General features: G+C 37.2%; 1 protein-coding gene and 1 pseudogene across 4 annotated transcripts in view; both read left to right on the top strand.

Annotated features, from left to right (window-relative positions):
• Positions 1-14,819, top strand: part of LOC114885223 (alpha-2-macroglobulin-like) — a 73,542-nt gene that overhangs the window by 26,631 nt on the left and 32,092 nt on the right. Inside the window, exons 1-7 of one of the 4 annotated variants that reach the window (XM_029204801.1) lie at positions 5,824-6,638; positions 8,881-9,064; positions 11,649-11,808; positions 11,970-12,022; positions 13,691-13,711; positions 13,976-14,144; positions 14,590-14,674. In XM_029204801.1, coding sequence (XP_029060634.1) covers positions 6,547-6,638; positions 8,881-9,064; positions 11,649-11,808; positions 11,970-12,022; positions 13,691-13,711; positions 13,976-14,144; positions 14,590-14,674 — 764 coding nt within the window. In that variant the 5' untranslated portion in view covers positions 5,824-6,546. Of the gene's footprint in view, positions 1-5,823; positions 6,639-8,880; positions 9,065-11,648; positions 11,809-11,969; positions 12,023-13,690; positions 13,712-13,975; positions 14,145-14,589; positions 14,675-14,819 lie in introns of those variants that run through there. The other 3 variants (XM_029204802.1, XM_029204803.1, XM_029204804.1) reach the window with 3 other exon arrangements.
• On the top strand, positions 9,117-11,039 carry LOC114885228 (annotated as a pseudogene).

Here is a 14,819-nt window from a genome sequence, read left to right as displayed (position 1 = left end):
GCTCCCAGACTAAATATAACTCTCTAAAACAAAAGTTCTTACACTGAAAAGTTCCAGGGTAAACATGAGAGTCACAGAGAACAAAGTGGATTCATAAAGTAAAGAGTCATGAAACAACCCTATGCGTGTGTGCACTCACACACACATTTTCCATTCACTAAAGGAAAACTCACCCTGAAACATATTCCCTACCTAGTCTCATATTCAAAAATAAACTGTATAGAGTTAGAGATAAAAATACGAAGCACAAATATTTAAATTAGGAAAAACATGTAGCATAGTTTTACAATTTGGGGGTACAAAAGGACTTCCTAATCAGAAAATAAAACCCCAAGACAAAGTTAAAATATAAGCAACAGAGTTCCTACAAGTAACAGTGATATAATACATCACTAGTAATCATAAACTTGAAAAAGAAAAATATATGTCACGCACTCCTTCCTATCAGATTGGGAAATTTTTTAAAGGCATGGGAAAAATGCAGTTGTAGACATTGCTGGTAGAAGATAATTGGCAGAGTTATTTTATTTTATTTGTTTATTGGGGTATAGTTGCTTTACAATGTTGTGGTAGTTTCTGCTGTACTGCAAAGTGAATCAGCTCTATGTATACATATATCCCCTCTTTTTTGGATTTCCTTCTCATTTAAGTCACCACAGAGCATTAAGTAGAGTCCCCTGTGCTATACAGCAGGTTTTCATTAGCTACCTATTTTATACATATTAGTGTATATATGTCAATCTCAAGCTCCCAATTCATCCCACTCCCCCTTTCCCCCCTTGGTGCCCATATGTTTGTTCTCTACGTCTGTGTCTCTATTTCTGGCAGATTCATTTCAGAAAGGGGATGTAACAGTACTATAAAAGTTTTAAATGTGTATACTCTTTGACATAGCAAATTTACAGCACAGGTTCACCATACAAAAATACTTCTACATGCCCCAAAGTATGTATATGTAAGGACAGACATTGAATTCTATTGTTTGTAATAAATTGTTTTAATTCGGGCACTAATTCCTCTGCATCACAATGTAGCGTCTAGTAAAAAAGATGAGATTTGTGAATATCAGTACTCTTTAGAAACTTAAAGGAACAAGTGGAGTTTAATTTAAAAGATAACGTGCTAGGGACTTCCCTGGTGGTCCAGTGGTTAAGACCACGCTTCCATTGTAGGGGGCACAGGTTCGAGCCCTGGTCAGGGGAACTAAGGGAACTAAGATCCTGCATGCTGCACAGCATGGCCAAAATAGATAAATAAAGCTTGAGAGTCATCAGATCAATCTTAAAAAATAATAAATTTAAATAAATTTAAAAAAACAAAACAAGATAAAGAACAATTTAAAAGATAACACACTAAAATTTTGATAATTTTGAGAAACTATGGCAAGTACATTGTTTAGAAACGATCTGAGGATTTGTTATGCTTTTTATCGTTGTACATTCAAATATTTTTTCTCATTAAAAATGAGAAAGGAGCATTGAGATAGCACAAATGAGAAACACTCTGATCTTTGAGAACATCTCTGTAGATACACGTTGCCCTAACTCCAAGTTTGCCCTAGATATTTACGGAAAGGTAAAGCAAGTATACTGTCTGATAGAGCGAATGTGGTATTCCAGTAACTGAGCTTTCTGATTTTTGAAAGCGGTTAATATAATATGTAACCAGCTGAAATGTCCTTCATTATCACTTATTAGGAACTACGGGTAGCGTATGTGTAACCAGTGGTGCCATTAGAGAAAATACATTCAGTCCCCAGCAAGCACTACAGCAATACAGGGGAAACATTTTTTTCTGTTTATTTTTGTTAAGGCCCAATACCTCCTAATCTTTTTTCTCAATTCCCAAATGATTCTCCTTGTTCTATTTAAATGGCTATTTCCTGCATTTTGCTCCCTTACTTTCTTTACCATAAACTGCCTTCCTTCTTTCCCTTACCTTCTTTTTTCTCTTAACCCTTTACCTCAGCTTTCTAACAGTAATTATTTGCTAAATGCCTCGAAACTGTGCAGAACTTGTCCAAGTTGTGTGCCGTCATTTCTGTCAAGGACTTGGTATTCAGGTAGCCTAACTTTCTTTATTTGGATGCTGCCCTATATCAAAGCCCACAGCAGACAGATGAAATAGACCTCTTTCTCAGTCATTAAGATTCAAAATATAAATATTAATTCTGACAGGTACAGTAAGGTTCACAGTTTTAAAAACGGTTCCATAATAGCATCTTGTATAAAAGTACCCCTTGGAGCTGACAGGACAGATATTATTAACCCCATATTTATCTGTGAGGAAGCTGAGGCTCAGAGGAGTGAGATGAGTCACCCAGGACCTTATAATGAGTCAGAACTAGGGCTCAGGTACCCTGACAACTGATCCAGTCATTTTTCCCCCCTCAAGCTCATTTTCTGTCTTCCCAAGAAGAGAAAGCTCTGTCTTCGTGATGGGAGCATTTTAGATAAAACGTTCCTCTTTATCTGCGATTATACTGAAGTGGTGTCGCTTCTCCTGAGGATAATTCCGCCATCCACTTACTTAATATGTCCACCTCACGCAACCTCAAAGTTCTCTCTCTTGGGACTATCACTTCTCACTCACAGTGTTCAACCTCTCCCTTTTATTTGATTGTCAGCATTTACAGAAGCAACATTTCATTTAAACTTGTTCAAGTCTCTCTCCTCTTAAAGAAACCTCCCTCTCAGCCCGACATCTCTGCTGAGTACTGCCCTATCATTCTCCTTCCCTTCACATAAACTCAGAAACCTCCCTCTCACTCCCCCTTGAGCTGCAGTCAGGCTCTGCTCCACACAGACCCTTAAAGCTGGGTCCCCATATTCTTCTTGTCCCTCAATTCAGCAAAAAAAAAAAAAAAGATCATTCGATCTATTATTTGATTTCACAGTGAGTGGCATTTGACACAAATAGCCAGGGATTCAGCAATAATCTTTACAGATGCTCTTTGTAATTTTTGATAAGGCACCAAATGAATGCTATTAATTATTTCTTTAAGTAATTAACCTTGCAAATAAGTGTTTAGTTATTTCTAGTTTCTTAAAATCCATTTAATTTCTGTTATGTTTTGAATCAATGTATTATAAAATGATGCAAACTTTTGAAATGATTTTTTTCAATTTTGTATGCTATTAACATTGATGTGTTGGCATAAAGCCCCAATCACTCTGACTAGTAAAAACCTTCTCTTGACTATTTTCTTAAAATGTCCCTTCTTTGGGACTCAGAGATCCCACACTCTCCTGTGTTTCTCTCTCTCTGTCTAGCCATTCGGGTTACATCTGGGTGCCCTTGCCTAGCTCTGTCCTGGACTATTTTCCATTTTCATCCCATATTATCTATTTCAATGGCATCAGCTCTCCCTATAAGCTGATAAATCTCTAATCTGTACAAATAGGCCAGATCTCAGTAAACTGGTGGTGTTCAGATTGCTTTAACTTTAACCTACAATAAGAATTTTGTATATTTTCATCAGTTTGCAATGTAACACTGAAATCACATTTTCACAATGTAATCTTTACATTGTGACTCAGAACACTCATAGTTAAAGATAGAAATGATAGAGATAGTAATAAAGAAAGAGAAATTATATTAGTTAGGATACAAGTTTTACTGCTCGAACAAAGATATATCAAAATGCAAAGGCTTTTAAATAAGAGAAAGTGTTTTTCTCTTACATGAAAGTCCAAGCTAAAATGGCCTTTGGATGATTCAGGGATTCAGTCTATGCCTCCTTTTTTCTTTTTTTTTTTTTAACATCTTTGTTGGAGTATAGTTGATTTACAATGGTGTGTTAGTTGCTGCTGTATAACAAAGTGAATCAGCTCTACGTATACATACATCCCCATATCTCCTCCCTCTTCAGTCTATGTCTTGCTTGTTGTTCTGCCTACCTTGACACATGGCTTCCATCGTATTACCTACAATGGAAGATCGGACAACCGCCCACATGTCCACATTCCAGCCAGTGGTAGGAAGCAAAGGGAGGCACAGAACCTAGCCCTTCCTTTTTAAATCATGAACTGAAAGTTGCATACATCACTTGCACTCACATGTCAATCACCAGAATTTAGCCGTATACCATGCCCAGCCTTAAAGGAGAAGGCTAGGAAATGAAAGTTTTCAGTGAGGCAGTTTGTGCCCAGAGAAAACTCAGGTGTTCTAGTATTAAAGACAGAATTGGAGAAGGGGTAATAGGACACAACCAAAGTTTCTGCTGCACAACATTGAAACGAATATTTCCAAAATCAATAGTTTCACTTATTCTGTTTGGTACACTGTGTTTTCTATTTTATTGTGTTCTATTACATTTTTAAAACTCTTGGTCATGACTCACTGATCATGACATTACAACTCACTATAGATGGTGACCCATAATTTGAAAAACATTGCTTTAAACCTGCTATGTCTAATCTGATAACCAGTAGCCACATGGGCTATTGAGCTTTTGAAATGTGGCTAGTCTAAATTAATATTTGTAAGTGTAGAATTCACATCAGATTTCAAAGACTTAGTATGAAAAAAGAATTTAAAGTATCTTATTAACAATTTTTATATTGATTAAATGTTGAAATGATAATGTTTTGGCAATATTGAGGTAAGTAAATTATATTATTAAAGTTAATTTAATCTGTTTCTTTTTGTTTTTCAATGTGGCTACTGGAAAAATGTAAAATTACATAGGAGGCTCACCTTATATTTTTATTAGATCACACTGCCTTAAGCTCTAGATGCAAATGTTAAACTCCCTACAAATATTACTGGACTATCCCACAAGCGCTTTCTAAAACTAGACTCTTTCTCTTCCCAACCCTCAGCCCTCTGTTCTCCTTCCCACCGTTTCCTGTGTTTCACTCGACCAGTTAAAGGCAACGCAAGTCACTCAGTGACCAACCAGGAAAACTGAAAAGCACATTCTCCTTTACCCATTACATTCATGTATTCACTGTGTACTATAATTTTACCTCTTAAATATGATATAAATCTGTCAACCTCTATCCAATCTCATTATGAACACCCTAGCTCAAAATATCATCATTTCTCACCAATATAATTGTGCAACTCCTACCCTGCCTCCTGGATTACCTCCTTCCAATCAGTCTTCCAAATTTCAGTAAATGTGATCTTTCCAAGAAACAAATCTGGGGAAGTCACTTCACTGATTACTCCCCAAATACCCTAGTAGTACCAACAGGTTCCTTTTTTATTTGAAGCAAGCTTGCTTCACCACTTTTCTAAGTGTACAGGCATTTTCTTCATACCAAACACTTTTCATTTTACCAAACATTTCATGATGGTTTTTACCTCCTGTGCCTTTGTTTATGTCATTCCTTATGTGCTTAGAATGCACTTTTCATCTCCTACTTCCCTCTGGCTAACCACCATCTACACTCTAGAACTTGATTTACATTTTGCTTTACCTTAGATTTCCTTTCCAAGGCCAAGGTTTGCATTGTGTGTCCCTGTTCAGTGCTCCCAGAGCATCCTGAACTTCTCCAATAATAATGTCTGGCTACTGTATTTTTATTGCTTATTTGTCTGCTTTTACACCTGCAAGAATGTGCAATCTGTTTCTTCATATTTGATCATCCATCTCCATGATTTTGTATGATTCCTAGACCAACCAGGCTCAATAAACACGTACAAAACAATCAAACAGTTGGATGAATGAATGGATGAATGGATGGATGGATGGATGGACAGATGGATGGATGAATAAAATAGTTAACATGATTAAAGATTGAAGGGGAGTTGCACATTTAGAAGGCAGTAACAAAATGTGTTTGTATAGTAGATGGTAAAGGCAATTGGTATCTTTGTTAGGCACAGTAAGTCAAAGCTTGTTTCTGAGGTCCTGCTATTTCTCCTTTCATCTTTTCACTTCCTTAATACAGGAAAATATTTCTATCATCATTCTTCCACAACCTAGCCCTTTATCTGCAATCCAGTAAAAACCCCAAGCTCAAAAAGCTATTCTTTTAACCCAATGTCTTTTGCATAGATGACTGCTGAATTCTGAAACTGCTTCAACATTTGAGGTACACATATCTGATGGAGGGCTTGCAGGCAGACTGACTTGTAGTGAAATACCTATTTTGAGCCTGTCCTGTGTTGCTTAAATTATAGCTTCCCCTGCCAGCTATTCATGCAAGAGATGTGAGGAAAGCCATACAAGGCACTATGGGGAAGTGGGAAGGAGGGAGTAAGAGAGAGAAGGGGTTGAAAAGCCGATTAGCTGCTTTACGGTAAAACCCAGGGAAAGTGAACACTAATGGGAATGTGGATTTTATCCCTCCAGGAATCCTATTTAGCCCACCAGGAATTAACCTTGACTGTAATTAAGTCCCTGAGAGCAATGACCCTTTCAGAGAATGTTCAAAGACCTCTACTTTGTTTAGACACCTTGTGTGGGTGGAACTTCCTGTTTACACAGAGAACAGCATAAAGCCTAGTTGCTCTGAGGAATGTTTGGGACCAGACCAATTGCAGGGAGAAAGGCACAATACAGTCTGGTCTCCTCTGGTCCCTTCTCCCTGCAGCATGGGGGAGAAGAAGAACAAACTCCTCCATCCAAGTCTTACTCTCCTTCTTCTGGTCTTCCTGCCTACAGATGCCTCAGTCTCTGGAATACCGTGAGTTTCACATAGAGCATAAACTTGAAGAGTCCTTTCCTTTATTTCAAATCCTCCTTATCATTCATTTGTCTTCCCTATGGAACTGTCACCTTCTTATCTTTAAGGTGTCTTCCAATTATGAGATTTTACAAATCTGGTTTATTCAGTCTTCACTTATTCTTAACCATTTTTCTCCAACTCTCTGGATCTCTGAATCTCTGAATCTCTAAATTCTCTGGAGATATACAAAGACTTTCTAAAGGGCATTGGAAAGTGATTCTTTTAAAGGAATCAATTTTCAGATCCTCACATTCATATTGATCTGCTTGAGACCATGCTATTTATCCTTTCTTACCTCCCCTGTCTTAATTTCCTATCTTTCACTTTAAAAGAGAAAGACAAGCCTCCCTCAATCAGATGTTACTGTGGAACCCTGTCCTGGAGTATAAAAATCCCTAGGGTGCCAAATAAAGGAGCAATCTGAAATACCGATGTTGATGTTGAGAAAGCAAAGGACTCTAATGACAGGAGAAAAAATCCTTTTGCAGATCTTGTGGCGACGAATTCTTTGTTTCAACAAAATTGAAGGAAGATCTAAGGGAAATACCAGCTGATAAACAATTAGAAGCAATTCTTGATAATAGGGCACTGGGTGATCTTTGGCATGTAATGCAGAAGGAGTTACAAGAACTGGTAAAAATGATATAATTGTTTCATCTGTCATTTATTTACTTTTAAGTGAACAATTTTTCATGGTACTTATATCTACACAAACGAAAAACAGCAACAGAGTTAATGTTAGACCTTATTTAATTCTTGCAATAAGGAATATCCATCCATGGATACATAAGAACAACTCATTATTTTCATTAAAGATGTACTTCAAAAGTATTTTGATTTTATATATAATAAATATGAATAATTTGTAATATATTTATTTTGTTTTGATCAGTTGTATACTAGTAAGACTTTTGAAAACAATTCAATCCAGAAGAAAATGTTTAACATTTACAGCTTTAAGGTCACATTAAATTTAAAAGAAGAGTTAAAGTTAAATTTATATACCCACATATAATATTTCATATATATGTGTATATATATATATGCATGTGTGTGTATATACATATATATATGTATATACACACATATATATATATATAAACAAAGAAGGAAGAGTGATCCATAAAATATTTTGAAGCATAGAAATGTTAGGACAAACTTCTGTGTGGTAAATGGCATGAAAGTTCACAGAGGAAAAGGGGGAAAGATGCTAAATTTCTGATCATTACAAAAAGAACATTTTGGTGTATTTTTTAAATAGATCATACTGGATATCTTATCACTATGATATTTAAGATTCGATGGGAGATGTACAAAAAAGTAATGTAAGTTTTAATTTAAAATTTCATCAAAAATAATATATTTTACTATTGTTTAAACTTGTGATAAAAAAAATAGATGTTTACTTGAACAACTGTAAGGAGGGCATAGTGTCTAAAAATAGGAATTCTGTGAGCAAAAATGTTTGAAAACTCAAGTGTCAATAAAATTATATATGAGAGTATTGAGAAAGTTTCTGTTCTGTTCATGAGGACCCCAAATTCAATCTCTAGAAGACCATTCTTGAGTAGACCATTTTTGTCTACCCTGAGCTGAAAAGCAAATATTTAATATGCAAACATCCAGGGTTAGGTAACACACTAAGATTTCATTAGTTGCTTAACACACTGAGATTTTAAACTAAGGACTCTCTTTAAGCCTCAGAGTGGAAAGCAAGAACTTGCCATTCCATTTTTACAGGCTTGTTTTATATATATATATATATATATATATATATATATATATATATATGTTCTGTAAGTGGATTGGTTTCTGTAGTGTTCCACATGAGAACTTGCTTGCTTTTTACAGCAACCCTAATGTAAAATAGATTTACAGCATAAATATATATAATTAGCATATTTGAATTCAGATGCTCACAGATTGATATTTGGGTTCCTTAAAGTGAGGTATACCTGCAAATGTTAACCTCTTAAAGGCTTACTTCAAGTAAAATGTTCACTGACATGGCACTGACGATGGAAAGGGGAGTAATTCCCATGCATGCCCTCCAACGGCAGAGATCAATTTCATGCTTATCAACATGTCTTCTCTTGGCATAGAACTAACATAGGAACAAGAATTACGGTGGAAGATAGTGCTGCTGGTAATAATGCCTCGCCTCCTACACTCTCCTCTAACTGGATTCCCCCATCCCCAGGCACTACATGGTGCTGGTCCCCTCCCTGCTCCACACTGGGGCCCCTGAGAAGGGCTGCCTCCTTCTGAGGCACCTGAATGAGACGGTGACCGTAAGCGCCTCCTTGGAGTCCCTCAGAGAGAACAGAAGCCTCTTTACTGATGTGGTGGCAAAGAAAGACTTATTCCACTGTGTCTCCTTCACTGTGAGTATGGCTGTTTGACTTAAAATACTTGTTTCTATCGGTTGGGAACATAGGCAACCAGAATTCAGTCAAGATAAGACTTTGAGAGGCTGGCATGGACTTCAGGAAGGAATCTAAATGTAGCGACTAAGTATAGAAATTAAGCAGCAATGCATGAATTTCCAATATAAATAATGGTAGACCAATATTTATAGAGATATTAAAATCAACTTAATGATTAGAGAAAATTCCTATTAACCAGAAAAAAAAGAAAAGCAGTATGCACTAGACAAAGGGAAAATATGAGTTCTCCTGAAAATTAAAATGGAAAAAATACTAACAAAGAAAACTAGGCCAGTGTTTAACATAAGCCCCGGTAGTGGGCTGACAGGAACACACCACCCCATACTCTTTCTAAGAGTGAACTTGTAGAAATTACCATGAGTGACTATCCAATAGCTCTTCAGAGTTGCCCATATATAGAATCCTTACAGCGTACAGCCAATAATATGTTGCAGTTTCCTTTCTTATAGCATTAAGAGATGCTTCTACCATGCTCTTTTACCACATAACATCAGTTTGGTAAAGTTCAGTGTATAAGTGAATCAAAACTGTATTAGCGAGCTCGGGCGGCGGGAGGACCGGCAGTGGCCAGGCAGCCCAGCTTCACCAAGGCTCTCGGCGTGCGCGGCTCGCAGGCCCCCGGCACGCGCCAGCCCCGCCGCCACCATGGCCAAGAGGAAGGTCAGCTCCGCCGACGGGGCGGCGAAGGAGGAGCCCAAGAGGAGGCTGGCAAGGCTGTCAGCGAAACCGGCTCCCGAAAAAGTGGAAACGAAGCCAAAAAAGCGGCAGGAAAGGATATATCTTCAGACAAAAACGTGCAAACAAAAAGGAAAAGGGGAGCAAAGGGAAAACAGGCCGAAGTGGCTAACCAAGAGACTAAAGAAGACTCACCTGCAGAAAACGGAGAAACTGAAAACGAGGAGAGCCCAGCCTCTGATGAAGCAGGAGAGAAAGAAGCCAAGTCTAATGAATATCACACACTTGGTCCTATCAGTGGTTCCTGTCTCCCTTCTTGTACAATACAGAGGAATATTTTTATCAACTATTTTGTAAATGCAAGTTTTTTAGTAGCTTTAGAAACATTTTTAAAAAGGAGGGAATCCTACCTCATCCCATTTTTTAAGTGTAAATGCTTTTTTTTAAGAGGTGAAATCATTTGCTGGTTGTTTATTTTTTGGTACAACCAGAAAATAGTGGGATATTGAATGTGGCAGGCATTGTCTTGGGTGCCAGCTTAACATTCCATAGATGGGGCGATATTTTATATCCTATAATACAAAGCATACTAAATGGCAGTTTGGAGTCAGTTGTGCATTTAATGCCTTGAACACTTTAAATTACTTCTCTTCCCGTGCTGTTTTTGGTAGAATTATTTCCTAAAGCAAACCACTCACCCCTTGATCTTGGCTCTCCTGGTCAGAATTTTGTGCACTCTGTAACATCTTTGGTCGTGGTAGTCCAGTTCTTCTAGTAACTTTGTTAATGTGCTGTGAACGATTGACAGTTTGGGTATGTAGTGTACATGATATTAAATTGTGAATTCGTGGGACTTACGATGTAACAGCATATCAATATTTGAAGGTATTGGTACTTGATAGCCTGTCAAGGAAAATTTGCCTCCAGATTTTAAACTGGAAGGTCACTGGAATAACCGTTCAGAAAAGAATCACAACTACATGATTTTTTAGAGTTTTGGTATGTATGTTAAGAATTGTGTACAAATTGAAATGTCTGTGTACTGATCCTCAAAACAACCAATAAAACATCTCAATTATGAAAGAAAAAAAAACTGTATTAGCTAATTTGCAGCAACCTGGATGGACCTGGAGATTATCATACTAAGTGAAGTAAGTCAGACAGAGAAAGACAAACATCATATGATATTGCTTATATCCAGAATCTAAAAACAAATGGATACAAATGAACTTATTTACAAAACAGAAACAGACTCACAGACTTGGAGACAAACATGGTTATCAGGGGAAGGGTGGGGAGGAGGATAGATTGAGTTTGGGATCAACACGTACACACGGCTATATTTAAAATAGATAACCAACAAGGACCTACTGTATAGCACAGGGAACTCTGCTCAATATCCTGTAATAACCTCAATGGTAAAAGGATTTGAAAAAGAATAGATACATGTGTGTGTATAACTGAATCACCTCGCTATACACCCGAAACTAACACAACATTGTTAATCAACTCTACTCCAACATAAAATAAAAATTTAAAAATGAATAAATAAATAAAGCAAAAACATTTTTTAAAAACCTGTATTGGCTGATCTATAAGGAGATGTGAGTATCATTTATGACCTCTCTCACTGATGTAATTTCCTCCATCCTGTGTTCTGTCTTCCCGTTTGTAAATGACAGAAGTCATTCTGTCTGTGAATTCCTGTCCATGCTGAATTTCCCTGATGAGAATGAGAGAGTGAAATTAAGTAAAAGGGACAAGATTCCCAGGGAGAAGTGGGACAGGGACTGGAGGAAGAAACTTGGCAGATGAACGGGTTCTCAGGATCTCTCCTATATTTCAGATCCCAAGATCTCCATCCAATGAGGAGGTAATGTTCCTCACTATCCAAGTGAAAGGACCAACGCAAGAATTCAAGAAGCGGACCACAGTGTTGGTTAAAAATGAAGAGAGTCTGGTCTTTGTCCAGACAGACAAACCCATCTACAAACCAGAGCAGACAGGTACAAAAAGGCCTATGGTCAGGACAACTTCAAAAAAGAAAGATCTTCCTCCCCTGTGTATTCCCCAGTCAAAGGAATCCTGGTTCCCTTATAGTCTGTCTTACTAGCCTATAGGCCTGGCTTCAGGTTTCTGGGACTCATGAAAAATATTTCTGTTTCAGTGAAATTTCGTGTTGTCTTGTTGGATGAAAATTTTCACCCCCTGAATGAGTTGGTAAGTGTCCTAATATCGATCTAGAATTATTATTATCTATATAAACAGGCTGAGAGTTTGTTTTTGGTGTTGGGGGAGAACCAGGGAGAGGAAGAATCTGGTACTGAAAGCAGTACTTTCTGGCATTGCCATAGTGCAAGATCCTCATTTAAAACAGAATTCTGGGTCAAGAGAGTAGCTGATTCTTTCTTGGTACTGATACTTGGTCAGTTGGCACACAAACTTACTCTTTAGAAAATTCTCAATTAGCCAAACTAGAAAGATACACTATATAATAAATAAACCATCAAAAAACTTAGGTTTAAATGACTTCTCAAAGATTCAAACTTTTTCTAAACACAAAACCTCTCCTATAAAGGAAGGAGAGTGTAATCAATGTTTGTTCCTCAAGACTAACACTCTCAATTTTAATGTAGACAAGAAACCAAAGTCTTAATTTTTCTCTCCCAGATCTAGTCCTCAATCACATTTTCTTATCTCAGAAAGAGGCAATTTTCAATGAAAAGCCAAGGACTCTGCTGACTATAGCCCCTCCGCCCCCAACTTCCTTTTCCCCTCTTAAAAGTGTTCTCTTTCCCTTGCCATAGAGTTTGCAATTCCCTGCTGATTCTGATCAAACCCATCTTTGCTAGGGGGTGAAGAAGGGAAAGGGATGGGAGGGAAAGAAGCAACTTTTCTCTTCTAGCTCCTCAGGCAAAGGATTAAGGCATATTCCTCCGTCTCACCCACATCCATTTCATCAGAAAATCATGTTAGTTTAAAATATATCCAGACTATGTTTTACCACATGAATTGCTACGACCTTGTCCTGACCAGTATCACCTCTAAACAAGACTATTACAATAGCCTTGAAATTGGTCTCCTGGTTTCCACTTACACTCCTCTATCTAAAATCAAACACCTAGCCCTTCACTCTATCAGCTTAACTCTGCTTTGTTTTTATTTCTTGACATTTACCACTACCTCAAATCTATCTATCTATATCTCAAATATATATATAAAATATATGTATCTCAAATATATATGTCAAACATATATCTCAAATATATATCTACATATATCAAAAATATATATTTCATATATGACTGTGTTTCTTATGTATCCATCCCTATTAGAATGTAAGCTCCATGAAAGCAGATCTGTTGTTCTTTTGTGCATTGCTCTGTTCATAGCACCTAGAATGATACACAGCACATGTTAGGCACTTAATAAATATTAGTTTTAAAAATGAATAAGCGTTGATAGTAGAGGAGCTATTCCCAGTCGTCCTTATTCTTAGAACTACCTAAGAATTCTGTGACCCACCTTAATATTTGGATCTGAACATGGTTACTTATAATTCCATTAGTGTTGATTTCTCAATCTGTAAAATAGCACAGCAAAGGAATGTTCTTCACTGGGATACTATAAGCATTTAAGTCATATCAGTAAATACCATTCCTAATGAATGGCACGTATGCATTTGTTGCTCACACCCAGTAAGTACTTAACATTACTTATTAATTGCTTGTAATGGATTAATCAAAAGTTCTGTAAAACTTAATCTGGAACTTTTCTGTGTTTTACTACAGATAAAGTTATTCTGCATAAGGCTGTCTTGCTTATAAATCAGAACTGCAAATATCTAAGAACAATTCTAAACTCCTTTCTCTCTCTTTTGTCTTTCAGATTCCACTAGTATATATTGAGGTAAGCAACGTGAAACATTCCATAATTAGACACAAATAATAAACTTAGGGAAAATGTTCTTATTTGAGAGATTCTTACAATATTTCAGAAACTTGTCATTAAGGGAGAAGCCTTCAAACTCATGTAACACTAGATGGTTCCAAGTCATCTCCCTTCCCCACCCCTCCCCACCTCTTTGTGGATAACATAGGAGTCCCCATAGATTTCCTTTATTGTCTCTCATGCTCTGGGCTCTTTTGTAAATTACAATTACTGTGTCCACAGGACCCCAAAGGAAATCGCATCATGCAATGGCAGAACCTCAAGGTAGAGAGTGGCCTCAAGCAGTTGACCTTTCCCCTCTCATCAGAGCCCTTTCAGGGCTCCTATAAGGTGGTGGTACAGAAGGAATCAGGTGAAATGGCAGAGCACCCCTTCACCGTGGAGGAATTTGGTATGGATTATGCAAAACCATGGAACAGTTTTTTCATATTTAAACTTCTAGGGCCTAGAATTTGAGTTTCTTTGGAATTACTTTCTATTTCCCACGGGTGAGATTAGGCTTGGAGTGGAACCAATTACTTCTAATCCAATGAGGACCATCAATGATTCGTGAATAGGATGTCATATAGCATTTTTTGTAGCAATTTTTAATCTTCAAAAAAAATGTAAAACATTCTCAGTCCAGTGGAGTCTCCCATAATTCATTAAGGTTACATTGATCCATCATAGTCCTTCAACCAGGATCTCCATTTGAGAGAAAGGTCGATATATTGGAGAAGAGGGCTACATTTTCAGGGCCCTAAAATATGATTAGAGAATTGTTATGAGAACCTGGAAATACCAATTCCCCAGAAGCTGAAAAACAATCACCAACTTCCTTTATCTCCAATCAACAGTGCTTCCTAAGTTTGAAGTGCAAGTAAGAGTGCCAAAGATAATCACCATCTTGGAAGAAGAGATGAATGTGTCAGTGTGTGGCCTGTGAGTTTATACTTTTAAAAAATCTTTGGCGAGGGGAATTATTTAAAGGAGACTCACCCTTTGGGATATTTTAACTAGCTTGTCTAGAAGCAGTGCAGCACAAATACCTTAAATACATGGGAGCGTCCCCATCTCTAGAACTTTC

The sequence above is a fragment of the Monodon monoceros genome, unplaced genomic scaffold (assembly GCF_005190385.1).
Source record: "Monodon monoceros isolate NGI ecotype Baffin Bay Population unplaced genomic scaffold, NGI_Narwhal_1 Super_Scaffold_6, whole genome shotgun sequence".
Classification (NCBI taxonomy): domain Eukaryota; kingdom Metazoa; phylum Chordata; class Mammalia; order Artiodactyla; family Monodontidae; genus Monodon; species Monodon monoceros.
This window is presented reverse-complemented; position numbering and strand designations above follow the sequence as displayed.